This window comes from Dendrobates tinctorius, unplaced genomic scaffold (genome assembly GCF_039654945.1).
Source record: "Dendrobates tinctorius isolate UK_male_01 unplaced genomic scaffold, ASM3965494v1 ptg000111l, whole genome shotgun sequence".
NCBI classification, from domain to species: Eukaryota; Metazoa; Chordata; class Amphibia; order Anura; family Dendrobatidae; genus Dendrobates; species Dendrobates tinctorius.
In genome coordinates this window covers 10,740,049-10,758,050 of record NW_027361779.1, presented here as the reverse complement: position 1 = coordinate 10,758,050, position 18,002 = coordinate 10,740,049, and the positions used below count along the sequence as shown (strand labels likewise).

General features: G+C 42.0%; 1 protein-coding gene across 3 annotated transcripts in view; it reads right to left on the bottom strand.

Annotated features, from left to right (window-relative positions):
- The window catches only part of CCNC (cyclin C), a 55,816-nt gene that overhangs the window by 26,660 nt on the left and 11,154 nt on the right, over positions 1-18,002 (bottom strand). For 2 of the 3 annotated variants that reach the window (XM_073589505.1, XM_073589503.1), the window contains exons 2-7: positions 13,497-13,603; positions 12,026-12,110; positions 10,781-10,850; positions 8,776-8,827; positions 5,910-5,965; positions 2,936-2,971 (exon numbers count right to left, since the gene is read on the bottom strand). In XM_073589505.1, coding sequence (XP_073445606.1) covers positions 2,936-2,971; positions 5,910-5,965; positions 8,776-8,827; positions 10,781-10,850; positions 12,026-12,110; positions 13,497-13,603 — 406 coding nt within the window. The remainder of the gene's footprint in view (positions 1-2,935; positions 2,972-5,909; positions 5,966-8,775; positions 8,828-10,780; positions 10,851-12,025; positions 12,111-13,496; positions 13,604-18,002) is intronic. The other variant, XM_073589504.1, reaches the window with a different exon arrangement.

Sequence of the window (18,002 nt, the reverse complement as noted above, 5' to 3'; positions counted from 1 at the left end):
TCTGCATTTTCACAAAATTTGACCTGTGAAAAAGTATGGGCACCCTTATCATTGATTTGAACACTCCTAACAACTTTTTACTGACTTCCTGAAGAACTAAATTGGTTTTGTAACCTCATTGAGCTTTGAGCTTCATAGCCAGGTGTATCAAATCATGAGAAAAGGTATTTAAGGTGGCCACTTGCAAGTAGTTCTCCTATTTGATTCTCCTATGAAGAGTGGCATCATGGGCTCCTCAAAACAACTCTCAAATGTATGTATGTATTGCATGAATGTATTGTATGTAGTATGCATGTTGTATGTAGTAAGTATGTAGTATGTATGTATGTATGTTGTATGAATGTAGTATGTATGTATGTAGGTTGTATGTATGTAGGTTGTATGAATGTAGCATATATGTAGTATGTATGTATGTTGTATGAATGTTGTATATATGTTGTATGTATGTAGTATGTATGTTTTGTTTTTTGTTTTTTACATTCAACACATTAGCCGGATGATGGGACTACTACTGTCCCATCATTGGCTAATGTGTCAATCACTGTCATTGTAGCAGGCATAGCCCGATGGGACTTGTAGTCCCATCGGACGATGCCCGCACACACACACACAACCCCCGGCAGGCCCGCACAGACCCCGGCAGGCCCGGACAGACCGCGCATCATGATGACATCATTTCAGCAGCCTATCACAGCCATGCCATTAGTTAACATGGCTAACACAGCTGGCTCATTGCATTATGGGAACTTCCGATTCCGGTATTCGATATTGTAAAAATATCGGAACTCGGTATCGGAACTCCGACACAGCGAATATCGGCCGATAGCCGATATTTGCAGTATCGGAATGCTCAACACTAACGGTAATTCATCTATTCCACAAATCTAACTTTTTTTTGTAAAGTCAATACTACTAAATGGAATTAAAGAAATAAAACGAGTACACCAGCCAGCAGAATTTCAATCAAAAACTATTTCTATGTGCATGTAGCTTCTTTGAAGACAAGCCCAGTAATACCTTGATATGGCCAGTCTGTTCCTCCATTACTGAGAAATTGGAGATTGACTTAAAGGGAACCTGTCAGCAGGATTGTGCACAGTAACTTACACACAGTGTCAGGTCGATGCTGTTATATTGAATAAAATGATACCTTGGTTGATAAAATCTGTCTTGTTGTTTCTTAATCTTTATTTTCAGTTTTTAGTTAATGATATGCTTATGTCCTTATGCGGGGTTCATGTATGTGGTGCTCTGATTAGCTATTCATAATGCAGACTGCTGACAGGTCACCGATTCCAATGGATGCTACTGCGCAAGCAGCACCATCGGCTCCTTGTTGCTGCAGCCAAAAAAAGGTACACTACAACAAAATGGAACTGGCGGCGATGCTTGCGCAGTAGCATCACTTGGTAGGAGATAGATGCTACTGCGCAAGCGCCTCCGCCAGCTTCTTGATGCTGCAGTCAAAAAAAAAAAATTTACACTACAACAAAATGGCGCCAGAGGCCAGGCATGAACAGTAACATCTATTGCGAACCGCCATTTTGTTGTATTGTGCACTTTATTGGTTTCAGCAACAAGGAGCTTGCACAGTAGAATCTATCGGAACACGATAGATGTTAATGCGCAGGCGCACCCAACGGCGCCATACTGATGGTGATTTTTTTTTTTTTTTTTTTAGTTTGAAAGACAGGACGATAGTAGGCACTAACAGATAAGAGAAAGTGCACAGGTGCCGCCATTCTATTTAAGTGAAATGCTTTTTTTCAAATACACATGCTTTTTACAAATACAAACATTAGTATATAGTATGCAAACTAGGGGGCAGGTCTGTGAGGGAGCAGTGACCTGTCAGCAGCCTGCATTATGAACAGCCAATTAGAGCACCACATAGCCCAGCCCCGCCTTAGGACACAAGCATACCTTTAACACAAAACTGAAAATAAAGATTAATAAACAACCACAAGACGGATTTCATCAACCAAGCTATCATTTTAGTCAGTATAAAGGCGCTGATCTGACACTGTCTGTAGGTTACTGTGTACAATCCTGCTGACAGGTTCCCTTTAAATCTCAATGGACCATACTGTGAAATACAAGCACCAAAACATCCCATCTATAGCAGAGGAATTCATCGGGCAAGGCACATCTATAGCAGAGGACATCATCAGGCAAGGCATGGTATTAAGAGAAACTATGACTTGCACTATTTAGGTCATCTAGATGAGGTCAGTGGTGATCTAACAACCCAGCACATCCACTGATCAGCTGTTTTGAACTCCAGAAGAGGCACGATGCAATAAACAGTGAACAGAGCAGAAATAGCACAGCAATTTACATTGTGTAGTGGCCATTGTCAGATCATTCAGCTCCGCTCCTATTACCATAGTTTTCAAGGCTGAAGGAAGACCTTATGTCCATCTAGTTCAGCCTATTTTAAGTGCAGCTGTTCTGCATTGTTGATCCTGGGGAAGGCAAAAAACCCACAGAGTAGAAGCCAATTTTCTCCATAGGGAAAAAATTCCTTCCCCTAAGCTGGGTCAACCATCTACCTGAAGTGAGCTTATTGGCAGTACATGGGAACAAGGCTGTGCTGCTCTGGCTCTGTAAATACAGTCCCTGCCAGATCTATAAAAAAAAAAAAAAGAAAAGCTGATTAGTGGGAGTGCCAGGTGTCAGTCCCCCGCACCGATCTTATATTGATGGCCTATTCTAAGGATAGGTCAGCATTATATTTAGTCTGGAAAATCACCCAAAGCGTGTAGAAATAAGAACTTTCACATAAATCACACGAACTTGCCTGGTTAAATCCTAAGAGCACTTAATACTTTGTTTCAGGGATTTAATGTAGCAAAGGTTTAATACTAGCACCTGGCACAAAACTTTTCATACAGGGGTGAAAATGGGGAGGCAAATCAACCATACAGCCACTTACCATTAGCTCTAGTAGATAAAATTCACATTCAAGTATCTAAATAGGAACAATATGAAAAAAGTAACTTATTAAAAGGGGTTGTATAGTACCTGATGACTCCTCTTCACTGTCCCTGATGTGCCTAGAAAAATAAAAAACAAGAGCATCCTTCGAGGACAGGCACTGCTTTGAGCACTGTCTCCTGGAGATCTTGTGAATGGTCTGTCACGTAAGCACTGCAGTGGCTGGCAAATTGCAGCCGTCATACTTACGTCTGATGGAAGTGTGCAACCATTAGTGATCATAGGCGGCGGCAGCTCTCATGTTACAAACAATTTCGCCACTGAAGTCTACACGAGTTATATTGCTTGCTTAGCTTAGTCTGCAATATCTTTGATCTGCACTTGGGTTGTAGCAGCTGGGCATCAGTATTCATTAGACCCATTGGCAGTGGACATGTTTGGCAAATCCTGTTTCGTGTAATAATGTTTGCTGATTTTTTGCCTGCTCTAAGTTTTGTAGTTTTTCAGAATAAATTCTATGGAGCATTTTTCAATTGGAGAGGTTGCGAGGGGTAATAATATATTGCACATACATACACACACACACATATATATGGTGTGCCAAGTGACTGGCTGCAGTGGTCATGAGCACTGTAGACATATCACCACTGCATCCCATCAACAATGGCGAGGTGCAGCAGAGCGAAAAGCAGGCGTTGTAGCAAGGGAAGGCGTGAAGAGGATTTTGTCATCAGTATCTACAGCAGACCTAGGCCAAAAGTGGTCCACAGAGGCCAAAAGTGGTCCACAGACCACATTCGGCACTCTGACCGAAAAACCCGAAGGGCTGAAACAGTGGCGCACGGGCTGCACCATGCTCTCCCCCCGCTTGCTGTCACCGCTCTCTTCATCCTCAGTATACATATGGTGGAGGACAGCACTGCTGACTCCATCTTCCACCTGACGAAATGACATAATTTCATCTTAGCTGTGCACTGCTGAGAGTCAGTGAACCGGAGAGAGCAGAGGCAGAGTGCTGGGGGAACGTATGTGGTGTTTTTTCTTTTTCTTTATGTGTATTGGATATTTGTATGTATATAGAGGGGTATGTGGGAATCATACTGTATATAGGGGGAACTCACGCTGTATATAAGAGGCTATGTGGGGCACATGATGTATATAGGGGGCTATGTGAGGCACAGGCTATATATAGGGGGCTACGTGGGGCACAATTGGTATGTTATCACATCCCCATTACCTCATATGGTATATGATTTTTACAACCATGTAAGACATTAGGTCGGATCCATCACAGATATGCATTTTCTTCAGATTTGTAAATGTATCCAGATAAATGCATGTTTGTGTTATATACACCACTGATATTATTCAATTTACTCTGTAGTATTTATACGCACAGACTTACAGGTAGCTTTCCATCCCTAAACTACAATATGCATAGATGTACTACTTGTTGCTTGTTATAATTGGGGATTATACTATTGTGCTATATACACACATGGATACGTGCTTATGTATGCTATATACATCATTGAAATTACTTAGTCCACTCTTAAGTATCTACAAGCATGTACTATGACTAAGAATAAGTAGTTCGAAATGTGTCAGTCTGGTGCATTCCCAGGAATATGCAATTTTTACTGACAGGATTTAAAAAGGAAAAAAAAAATCTTTTTTTTAATAAAGTTGTTTTTAACACTTACCTATCCAGATCTGTTGATAGACATCTTCCCTACCAAGCTGTGTTTAGTATCTACAAATAAGTGTATTTTTTCGTGTACTCTCCATTTACAAATACAATACCCATAGTTGTGCTACTGCTGCTCTGCACCTCAGAATTTTAGCTAGGGATTGTACCACTGTGGTATATATTTGTATACCTTGCCGATTCCACTATTAACATGTATGCTGCTGTTTTATATGATATGTAAAAGATTTTTATTCTATTGAACTGACAATGAAAAGGTATTTTATTTAAGTTTCAAACAAATTGCCCACCATTGAACTTTTATTCAAGGTCTTCTTTTCATTGGTTTCATGGTTTTCGATTGGAGGTATGAATTTGCTTGCAGAGATATATATATATTATATATATATATATATATATATATATATATATATATATATATATATATATATATATATATATATATATATATTCACTGTAACCCAAGTTTCACTATATATTTTAACACATATGCTGCTAGTTTTATGTTTTTATGATTTAACTGTACATGGAAGGCTATATGGAGGTTCATACGGTGTATAGGGGCTGTGTGCGGGCTCATACCGCATATAGGTGGATGTCAGCATACATAAAGCTGCTCAATATTAAGTCATACAATATTAAATACCGTAATTATAATTCATATGTTGTTAATTTTGAGCAGAATTCATTTTAGCCTATTAGTGCGGCCCTCCACAACAGTCACGGTCTCTCATGTGGCACATCAAGAAACTTGCCCACCCCTGTATGAGTGAGGAACAGGCCTGTTGACACAGCCAGACTACCTTTACAGAAGGAAGAGCTGGTTTATTACTATTTCTGCTTTTCCGAATATTGTAAACACAACACTGACCAAGTACTTTGTATACAGTAGGAAGCACTAACAGTGCTTCCTCCTCCAGAACCAGTGATCATGTGATCGTTGGGTGTAGCGAAGAGAGAAGGGGCTGCTGGGTCTTAGGAGAAATCAGTCAACTCTGCTTTGCAACCAAGAGCCCGGTCCTGAATTGGTTAATTAGCAACTTGTCCCTCATTATAAACCATCAACAGGGATCAGTCATATGAACAAATATTAGCTGCAATATTTACTTATCTAGTTTATCTACAAATTATTTAATGATCAGCAATGGGACATACTCCTTCACCCAAATGATACTTCATATCAGGATATAGGAAAAGGGCCGCAAGAAACACATCAGGTGATGCTACGTCTATAGCACAATATAAAAAGCCATCTCCTACTTACATGATTCATCCTATAGGGAAACTCTTTAGGAAATGCATATGAAAACCTAGTTTTTACTGTAAAAAGAGGAAAAAATAGTTTAGTAAAAGTAAAATCACGCTTTTACATTACCTATTTAGTGTAATGTATTAAGAACACTAATGTATTAAGTTGCACTTAGCCTCGCTCTTCCCACTTGCTGTGATGCAATTCCAAGTGGGGTAATAGCGTTGGGGGTTTTGATTCACAACTGTTGGATTAGTAATGGATAGGTGTCTTATAGACGCCTCTCCATTACTATTTCGTGGGCTTGATGTCACTGGACAATACAAAGGTGATCTCAGACCCACAAATATGAATCCCACTTGCCACCACTACAGGGTAAGTGGAAAGAGCCGGGCAAAGTGCCAGAATTGGTGCATCTAATAATGTGCCTTTTCTGGGTGCCTGCGGGCTGCTATTTGTAGGCAGGAGGGCCAATATACATGGCCGCTTACCAGCCCCCAGCTGTCTGCTTTAGAAAGGCTGGTTGCCAAAAAAGAGGGGGGACCCCACGCCCTTAAAAAAAAATAAATAAAAAAAAAACAACGTGGGGACCCTTATATTTTTGATAATTAGCCTTGTTAATGCTGACCGCTGAAGGTTGCAGCCCACAGCTGTGAGTTTTACTTGGTTAGTTATAAAAAAAAAACAAAACCCACACTGGGGTTTTTATTTTTGGTAATTTATTTATTTAGAGCGCATGCGCCGGCTGATGAATACTCCCATCACCTGCTCCTGCTCTCACTGTTATTAGTGGCAGCAGGCGTCGGCTGATAGGAGCACTAGTCACATCAGCCGACCCCAGTAACCGGAGGTAAACTTTATACCTCCAATCACAGCTGTGGCCTCACGCTGTCATATGACAGCGTGGGAACAATGGCTCTCTGACCGGCGGTGATGATTTTACCGCCGATCAGAAGCGGTATTTGCCGTGCTGTCATGCACATGACAGCATGGCAAACACTGGATGTTTGAGCCCCCCATTCAAGTGAATGCGGTCCGGGTTCTGTTCTGGTACCAGAACAAAAACTTTTTTGACTGTTCGGCCCAACTCGAACATGCACAGGTCTGCGGCATATCTAGTGTTCAATAGGATTTAGATCCAGACTCATTGCTGGCCACTTCAGAACTCTCCAGCGATGTTTCCATTCATTTCTGGGTGCTTCTTGAATTATGTTTGGGATCATTGTCTGCTGAAAGACCCATGACCTGGGACGCAAACCCTGCTCTCTGACTCTGGGTGCTACATTGCGACCAAAATCCTTTGGTAGCTTTCAGATTTCATGATGCCTTGTACACATTCAAGGCAACCTGTTCCAGAGGCAGCAAAACAACCCCAAAATATCTTTGAACTTTTGCCATATTTGACTGTGGGTACTGTTCTTTTCTTTGTAGGCCTCATTCCATTTTGGTCAACAGTAGCATGTTGTGCTTTACCAAAAAGCCCTATCTTGGTCTCGTCTGCCCACAAGACTCTTTCCCCGAAGGATTTTGGCTTGCTCATGTACATTTTGGCAAACTGCAGTCTAGTTTAGTTATGTTTCTGTGTCAGCAGTGGGATCCTCCTGGTCTGATGGGTCTCCTGCTATAGCGTTTCATTTCGTTCAATAGTCAATGGATAGTTCACGCTGACACTGATGCACCCTGAGCCTGCATGATAGTTTGAATTTCTTTGGAACTTGATTGGGGCTGCTTATCCACCATCTGGACTATTCTGCGTTGCAACCTTTTATCAATTTATCTCTGCTTTCTACATCCATGGAGATTGGCTATAATGTCATGAGTTGTAAACTTCTTGATTATGTTGCGCACCGTGGATAAAGGAATATCAAGATCTTTACAGATGGACTTGTAACCTTGAGATTGTTATTTTTAATAATTTTTTTCTTCTCAATTACTCAGTTTTCTTATTGTTCTCCAAGCTTAGTGTTGCACACACACAATGCTAAGACTGAGTCAACTTTTCCCCTTTATTATCTGGTTTCAGATGTTATTTTCTCCTTCCCCTCAGCTGTCAATACAAAGCTGAAATCAACGCCAACGCTATTACCCCACTTGCCACTGCGACACGGCAAGTGGGAAGAGGGAGGCTAAGAGCCAGATTTGGTGCATCTTATGGATGCGCCATTTCTGGGACGGCTGTTGGTAGCGTGGAGGGGTGGGAAGGGGACAATATCTCTGGCCCTTTCCCACAGCTGTCTGTTTAGCCTTTTCTGGTGTGAATTTATAGGGGGACTCTACTTTTGTATGGGGCCCCACGTAAAGTCACCAGTTAAGGCTAAGCAAACAGCTGTGAGCTGTTATTAATAGCCTGGGAATCTTTTGGGATATTGTCCCTTTTCCCAGATTATTAACATCAGCCCTCAGCTGTGGGTTTTCCCCTCTTATGAAAATCTTTTCCCAGATTATTAACATCAGCCCCAGGACTTTCCCTCTGCTGGCTATGAAAATTATGCAGGAATCCATAATATAATTCAGTACGTGTGAAGGAGACCTTACACCTCGGCCAGACAGCTGTCAATCAGAATATCAGCAGAATCACCCTATCAACAGAGCAGAACGGAAGAGAAGATACTGCTCTGTCGACGTGATGTCACCAGAAGCAGGAGAAAAATCGGCAGCATGACTACTGAGCCAGCATAGATTGGTGCTTGGCAGAACAGGCTGGTAGTTTACTCTTAATCCCATACATAAAAGTCCCAAATAATTTATGCTGCCGTAAACTCCACAGATATCAATTAATCTTGCCTTTGGACAACAACTTTTTACATAAAGGGGGCCAATATAAGCTAGGCAAGAAAGAGACTTTCTACTGGGACCCCCTGTGCCGCCAGTGAATACTTACATACAGACGTAGCAGCAGAGATTAACCTGGTGTTTGAAACAACACCAAATTCCTGAAATGGAAAGAAAAGCATTATTCTAAACATGCCCCATAAAAGCTCAATCATAATAAGGCACTAGGAACTAAAGAACTCTGTGGCCCCGATTCATAATGTTTACACTTTTCTGGTGTTAAACACTTTGAAAAGCAGCAATAATTTTTCACAATGCGAGGACATCTAATTCATTACATACAGTGGGGAAAAAAAGAATTTAGTCAGTCAGCAATAGTGCAAGTTCCACCACTTAAAAAGATGAGAGGCGTCTGTAATTTACATCATAGGTAGACCTCAACTATGGGAGACAAACTGAGAAAAAAAAATCCAGAAAATCACATTGTCTGTTTTTTTTCATTTTATTTGCATATTAGGGTGGAAAATAAGTATTTGGTCAGAAACAAAATTTCATCTCAATACTTTGTGATATATCCTTTGTTGGCAATGACAGAGGTCAAACGTTTACTGTAAGTCTTCACAAGGTTGCCACACACTGTTGTTGGTATGTTGGCCCATTCCTCCATGCAGATCTCCTCTAGAGCAGTGATGTTTTTGGCTTTTCGCTTGGCAACACGGACTTTCAACTCCCTCCAAAGGTTTTCTATAGGGTTGAGATCTGGAGACTGGCTAGGCCACTCCAGGACCTTGAAATGCTTCTTACGAAGCCACTCCTTCGTTGCCCTGGCGGTGTGCTTTGGATCATTGTCATGTTGAAAGACCCAGCCACGTTTCATCTTCAATGCCCTTGCTGATGGAAGGAGGTTTGCACTCAAAATCTTACGATACATGGCCCCATTCATTCTTTTCATGTACCCGGATCAGTCGTCCTGGCCCCTTTGCAGAGAAACAGCCCCAAAGCATGATGTTTCCACCACCATGCTTTACAGTAGGTATGGTGTTTGATGGATGCAACTCAGTATTCTTTTTCCTCCAAACACGACAAGTTGTGTTTCTACCAAACAGTTCCAGTTTGGTTTCAGCAGACCATAGGACATTCTCCCAAAACTCCTCTGGATCATCCAAATGCTCTCTAGCAAACTTCAGATGGGCCCGGACATGTACAGGCTTAAGCAGTGGGACACGTCTGGCACTGCAGGATCTGAGTCCATGGTGGCGTAGTGTGTTACTTATGGTAGGCCTTGTTACATTGGTCCCAGCTCTCTGCAGTTCATTCACTAGGTCCCCCCACGTGGTTCTGGGATTTTTGCTCACCGTTCTTGTGATCATTCTGACCCCACGGGGTGGGATTTTGCGTGGAGCACCAGATCGAGGGAGATTATCAGTGGTCTTGTATGTCTTCCATTTTCTAATTATTGCTCCCACAGTTGATTTCTTCACTCCAAGCTGGTTGGCTATTGCAGATTCAGTCTTCCCAGCCTGGTGCAGGGCTACAATTTTGTTTCTGGTGTCCTTTGACAGCTCTTTGGTCTTCACCATAGTGGAGTTTGGAGTCAGACTGTTTGAGGGTGTGCACAGGTGTCTTTTTATACTGATAACAAGTTTAAACAGGTGCCATTACTACAGGTAATGAGTGGAGGAAAGAGGAGACTCTTAAAGAAGAAGTTACTGGTCTGTGAGAGCCAGAAATCTTGATTGCTTGTTTCTGACCAAATACTTATTTTCCACCATAATATGCAAATAAAATGAAAAAAAAACAGACAATGTGATTTTCTGGATTTTTTTTTCTCAGTTTGTCTCCCATAGTTGAGGTCTACCTATGATGTAAATTACAGACGCCTCTCATCTTTTTAAGTGGTGGAACTTGCACTATTGCTGACTGACTAAATACTTTTTTTCCCCACTGTATCCAACATCGCAGATCTTACTCCAGTTCGTGCACCTCCTAATGAATCAGGCACCTCTGACTCAGGCACCCTCAAAAAGACTGTCGTGAACAACAGCGATCTTGATGAATCAGGGCCATACTACAGATGCACATGTGTTACGTGCATTCATATTTTTTTGCCTTACCTCTACTTTGGATGCTAAAAAGACACAGGTAGGTGCCATTAATACAGGGTCTATACTTTTTAAAGAATACCTGCGGGAAAAAAAAGGATACACTTACTAAGATGATATAAAGGTGAGCAATTTGTTGCAGACTAGCCACATACTGTATTATTTTTTTTCCAGTCTGTTGTGTATATGGGAAGTGCTCAGATCTCCCGTGTTATAGATTTGGGCAAATGATGAAAGAAAATGCTGAGGCAATGTTACAGATATAGGTATTACCTTAAAACGGAGTTTCTCAAATTATTAAAATGCATTCATTAGTTAGACAGCATGGAAATAGCTGTGATTCTCCAGCTTTCATGTTGCATAGTGTACAGCTTGTTTCCACGGGATTCAGCCACCAAAGCCTGCCCAAGTAAGTGTTGTACATTTCAGGAGACAAGTTAATTTCTAACATCTTAGTCAGCTCTCATTGGCCCATTGATTTTGATACAGCAGTTAGCGGCTTAGCTCACTCCATAGCAGCTCCTGACAGAGCTCTTATCAGTCTTGTTTAAGTACTTATCCATTTCAATCCTTTATCCGGAAAGCATTCATCATTAGGTGTATATGGGATGTGACCCCTGATCCCAAAGGATCAGCAGGGAGGAATGGAGTTGCAGAGCGTGAATGGTAGTCATGAAGCTAGAGCAGTTATATGGGGTATACAGGATGTGAATGCTGCAGCAAAGAACAGAAGACCAGCAGGAATAGAGTTATGAATTTGGAAAAGATGATATGGCAGGGATAAAATGGGCGAGTATAGATTACTTCCTTATTTTAGTTTTATTGAAGACTTTATGCTGTTTTTAATTAACTTGGAAAACCTCCATAAATTTCTACAGCAGCAGAGTCCTTTATTCCCTTGACCATCTATGACTGTATTTTTGTTCCTATTGTAACAGTCTAAGAGCCACCACTTTCAGTACAATAACCACTGGACAAACCCTGTAGAAGTTTCTCCAAGCATCCCATAGTGCACTATTAGTACTGTCAGGTAACAGACGAGAGAACAATATCTCATTTTGCAACCCCTTGCAGAAAGGTTTATAGGCAGACTGGTAGGATCACCGACACTCCTGTAACAATACAGACGTCTCTTGTATGGTGCCAACTGACTGATGAATACCCCACACATCCTTGTAGTGACTTATGTGTTATGGTCAGTTCAAAAATTTTAAATTACTAAGTAACACACAAGGAATATGAAGCTGCTAAACTTACCGGGCATAGAATCTTTTAAAGTAAACAGTAGCGGTAGCGATGACTTGCTGTCTTAATTTAAGATGTTCCCCTAAAGCTTGGATGACTAAAGAAATAAAAGTACCATAAGAATAAATCAACTACACGCATGTCACACAGCACTAAAAACACTGCATGCTACACGGACATAACTGTCATTTAAACTCCACTGACATCACATCTACAGATGCGGCTTGATCATGTGAAACTCTTGTATTCCGGTGCTTTGTATTTATATCAAGTGGAAGTAAGAGCAACACACGATAGTCTTTGTTCGCCTGTATCTTAGGTTAGCCTAAAGCCCCATTCACACATCTGTTTTTCATGGACGAGAGCTATCCCTTTATTTCACGCACAGCACTCGTAGCTATGAACGTCTATGGAGCGGTTCACAGTTACATGATTTTCTTGTGAATCACGTGGTCCATGCAAAATCAGAAAAATGTCCGATATTGATCCAGCACCATCTTGTTGGACATATATTGTTTGTAAAAAAAAAAAAAAAAAAGTGATATATAGTTAAGTAAAATAGGGGGCAGGTCAGTGACCTGTCATAAGCCATCAGTATAAATACCTAAGCAAAGCACCATATGAAGACCCCCCCCCCACAGGCCGCCCCATGGCACGAGATTCTCATTAACTCAAAACTAAAAATAAAGATTAAACAACAACCACAAGACGGATTTCATCGACCAAGATATCATTTTAATCAGTATAACGGTGTCAACCTTACACTGTCTATAGGTTACGGAGCACAATCCTGCTGACAAGTTAGGTTCTCTTTAAGAGTATGTTATATAACTTACTGATCAGGCTCGCAAAGGACCGTAATTTTGGCATGAGTGCTATCAATATTTCATAAAGCCCTGCATAAGGGGAGCCTTTATGGAATTACAAAGATGGGAGCGACGGGAGGGTCTTTTCTCTGTTGTGGAATATAATACCCATGCCCTCATTGCAGGGCAAACAGGTGCCAGAACAGTCACATCACATGCTGTCACACTGACAGAGGCATTTATGTGTTTTTATACTGAAATGATCGGAGTTGGCTCCAATCACTGGTGTCTTTTACAGGCAATTAATTGCTGGCCTTATAAAACAGCCCTGGCTTTGGAAATGCATGGCCTACGCCATCAAGGGGTTAAGAAAATGTCAAATTGATTGTATAGTAGCAGAACAACTTGACAGTACCACATCTGTCCACAGGTTGTGTATGGTATTGCAGCTAAGCTCCATTCTTCACTACAGCAGTGATACCACACAACCCATAAACAGGTGTGGTTTGTTTTTAGGAAGAATACAGCCATGCTTTTTCACAACATGTACAACCCCTTTGAAGTCAGCCAGATCTATCACAAAACAAGTCATAACCAATAATGAGATTCCTGAAAGACTGCAGTAGATTAACTTCATGTACAAAAGAAAAAAAACAAAAAAACATTAAACTACTTACCATTTGTAAAAAATATCTGCAGCTTCCAATACTCTTCCTCACTTAAGAATTTCAAGTCTTTTTGTCGTTCCTTTAATAAATCTTGTTTATCCAGTATCCATTGCAAGCTGGGAAAACAAAAGCCCAAGTATGGACAAATGTAAGAAAAGGTGTATTCACTGAAGACGGCCAGGGTCGGGAGAAGGGAAGCATTATTTTAACCCCTTCATGACAGCCAATACATATATTTACTGACCTGAGATATAAGGGAATATCATATCCCCATACAGGTGACAATCCAGCAGCTGTCGGCTGTCCACTATAGCTGACAACTTGCTGTATCACAAATAATTGGTGTTGGCACCGTCCATATCTGTTTAACCTCTTAGTTGCTGCTGTCAAAAGTGACTACATCAAATAAATGGTTAATAGATTGTGGGGGCTTCTTCTAATTGACACACCGAGATCATGATTGTGTGGTCCTGATGTTTGCCATAGCATTTCATGGCCAAATAGCGGCCTTAGAGTCTCCCGGCTATAGCGGTCAGTTCAGAAGTTAGTGACATTTAGGTGGTAAACAAACATTTGCCGCGAAAAATAAGCATCCCATGCATTCCTATGGGATTCCGCAATGCTGTGCTAATGCTGCAGTTTTTACCGCGGCGGAATCGCTTCACGGTAAAAACCGCAGCATGCTCATTAATTTTGCGGAATCGCGGCGATCCCGCACCCATAGGAATGCATTGTTCTGCTTACTTTCCGCATGTGGCTGTGCACATCATGCGAGAAGTAAGCAGAACATTTGCGGATGGTACCCACGGCCCGGAGGAGAGGAGACTGTCCTCCGGGCTTTGGGTACCATAGCCCTGTAAAAAATAGAATTTAACATAAAAAATAATGTTATTCTCACCTTCCGACGTCCCGCGCAGCCTTCCCGCCTCTCTCCACGCTCCCGGTCCCAGTAATCCTTTGCGAGTAATGACGTCCATTCTCGCGGGATCGCGAAGTCTTGCGGTCATTCGCGCGACGTCATCGTGAATGACCGCGAGATGTCGCGATCTCGCGAGAACGGACGTCATCGCGGTAATTCGTGCAAAGGACTACTGGGACCAGGAGAGAGGTGGGAAGGCTGCGCGGGACGTCGGAAGGTGAGAACAACAATATATATATTTTTTTTCATTATTTTTTACATGCTATCTTTTACTATTGATGCCGCATAGGCGGCCTCAATAGTAAAAAGTTGGTCACACTCGTCAAACACTATGTTTGACGAGTGTGACCAACCTGTCAATCAGTTCTCCAAGCGATGCTCCAGATCGCTTGGAAAACGCTAGCAATTCTGCAAGCTAATTACGCTTGCAAAATGCTAGTTTTTCCACGGGAAAATCACGGGAATTTAAAATGCGATTTTCCCACGGAATGGAATTCCGGAATTCTCGCGGTAATTTCCGCGAGAGTTCCGGTACGTGTGAACTTAGCCTAACTGAAAAGTACAAATACAGATTAAAACAACCACTGTAAGACGGATTTCATCACCCAAGGTATAAGGGTGGAGTCATACACACACAGATACACACATACATACACAGAGTCATAATGTACCGTATATATACAGTACGTTTCGAAAGTATTCGACCCCCTGGAACTTTTCAACCTTTTCCCACAGATCATGCTTCAAACATAAAGATACCAAATGTACATTTTTGGTGAAGAATCAACAAGTGGGACACAATTGTGAAGCTGAACGAAATTTATTGGTTATTTTAATTTTTTGTGGAAATTCAATAACTGAAAAGTGGGGCGTGCAATATTATTCGGCCCCTTTACTTTCAGTGCAGCAAACTCACTCCAGAAGTTCATTGCGGATCTCTGAATGATCCAATGTTGTCCTAAATGACTAATGATGATAAATATAATCCACCTGTGTGTAATCAAGTCTCTGTATAAATGCACCTGCTCTGTGATAGTCTCAAGGTTCTGTTTGAAGCACAGAGAGCATCATGAAGACCAAGGAACACAACAGGCAGGTCCGTGATACTGTTGCGGAGAAGTTTAAGCCGGATTTGGATACAAAATTATTTCCCAAACCTTAACGCCTTCCTGACATTTGACCTACTATCCCGTCCACGGGCCCCTATGACCGGGGACGGGATAGTACGTCAACGCGATCAGCGACGCTCGCGGGGGGGGGGGGGGGGCACCGCTGATCGCAGCCGGGTGTCAGCTGATCATCACAGCTGACACCCGGCACTATGTGTCAGGGGCGGTCACGAACCGCCCCTGGCACACTGCTATCAAACATCATCGCAGTGTACTGGTGTACCGGGGGATTAGGGAAGCATCGGCAGGGAAGGGGCTCCCTCCGTGCGTCCCTGAGACCTCCAGCGCAGCGCGATGTGCTGCGCTCCGCTGGGAGCCTCCTTCCCTGCAGGTCCCCGGATCCAATATGGCCACGAGGGCCTGCAGGCAGGCGGCTTCCTCAGTGCCTTCGGAGAGCGGGCACGAGGAAGCCTGCTTCACTGCCTATCAGATCGCTGATCTGTCACAGCGCTGTGTGACGTGTCAGATCAGCGATTTGACACATGACAGTGATGTCCCCCCCTGGGACAATGTAATAAAGTAAAAAAAAAAAAATCCCTAATAAATTTATTTTTTGGAAAAAAAAAAAAGAAAAAAGCAATAAAAGTACACATTTAGTATCGCCGCGTCCATAACGTCCCGCCCTTTAGCGAACCCCCTAAAAAATAAAAAACGCAAAAAAAAAATGCTTTATCATACTGCCGAACAAAAAGTGCAATAACGCGCGATCAAAAAGACGGATATAAATAACCATGGTACCACTGAAAAAGTCATCATGTCCCGCAAAAAACGAGCTGCCACACAGTGTCATCAGTGAAAAAATAAAAAGTTATAGCTCGCAGAATAAAGCAATGCAAAAATAATTATTTTTTATATAAAATTGTTTTCATTATATAAAAGCGCCAAAACATAAAAAAAAAGACATAAATGAGGTATCGCTGTAATCGCACTGACCCGAAGAATAAAACCGCTTTGTCAATTTTACCACACGCAGAAAGGTGTAAACGCCCCACCCGCCCAAAAAAAAAGAAATTCATGAAATGCTGGTTTTTGTTCATTCTGCATCACAAAAATCGGAATAAAAAGCGATCATAAAATGTCACATGCCCGAAAATGGTACCAATAAAAACGTCAACTTGTCCCACAAAAAATAAGACCTCACATGACTCGGTGGGTCAAAATATGGAAGCATTATAGCTCTCAAAATGTGGTGATGCAAAAAAATATTTTTACAATAAAAAGTGTCTTTTAGCGTGCGACAGCTGCCAAACATAAAAACCCGCTAAAAATAGTAAATCAAACCCCCCCCCCCCTTTATGGACCCCTAAGTTAGAGAAAAATAATAAAATTAAAAAAAATGTATTTATTTCCATTTTCCCATTAGGGTTAGGGCTGAGATTAGGGTTAGGGCTGAGATTAGGGTTATGGATGTGTAGGGGTTAGGGTTGGAGTTAGAACTGGGGGCGGGTTTCCACTGTTTGGGCACATCAGGTGCTTTCCAAACGCAACATTCCAGCAATTCTGCGTTGAAAAAGTAAAATGGTGCTCCTTCCCTTCCAAGCTCTGCCATGCGCCCTTACCCCCTCATATGGGGTATCAGTCTACTCAGGACAAATTGCCCAACAGCTTTTGGGGTCCAATTTCTCCTGTTACCCTTAGGAAAATAAAAAATTGGGGGCAAAAATATCATTTTTGTAGAAAAAAAAAAATATGATTTTATTATTTTTATGCCCAGGCGTTATAAACTTCTGTGAAGCACTTGGAGGTTCAAAGTGCGCACCACGCATCTAGATAAGTTCCTTGGGGGGGTTTAGTTTCCAAAATGGGGTCACTTGTGGGGGGTTTCCACAGTTTAGGTACATCAGGGGCTCTGCAAAGGCAACATGACACCCGCAGACCTTTCCATCAAAGTCTGCATTCCAAAATGTCACTACTTCCCTTCCGAGCCCCGACGTGTGCCCATACAGTAGTTTTCTCCCACATATGGGGTATCAGCGTACTCAGGACAAGTTGAACAACAACTTTTGGGGTCCAGTTTCTCCTGTTACCCTTGGCAAAATAAAAAAATTGGGGACTATAAGATCATGTTTGTGGAAAAAATATGATTTTTTTTTATTTTCACGCCCAGGCGTTATAAACTTCTGTGAAGCCCTTGGGGGGCTCAAAGTGCTCACCACATATTTAGATAAGTTCCTTGGGGGGGGGGTCAAGTTTCCAAAATGGTGTCATTTGTGGGGGGTTTCCACTGTTTAGGCACATCAGGGGCTTTCCAAACGCAGCATGGCATCCGATCCCAATTCCAGCCAAAAAAGTCAAATGGTGCTGCTTCCCTTCCGAGCTCTGCCGTGCGCCCAAATAGTGGTTTACCCCCACATATGGGGTATCAGCGTACTCAGGACAAATTGCACAATAACTTTTGGGGTCATGTTACTACCCTTGGAAAAATAA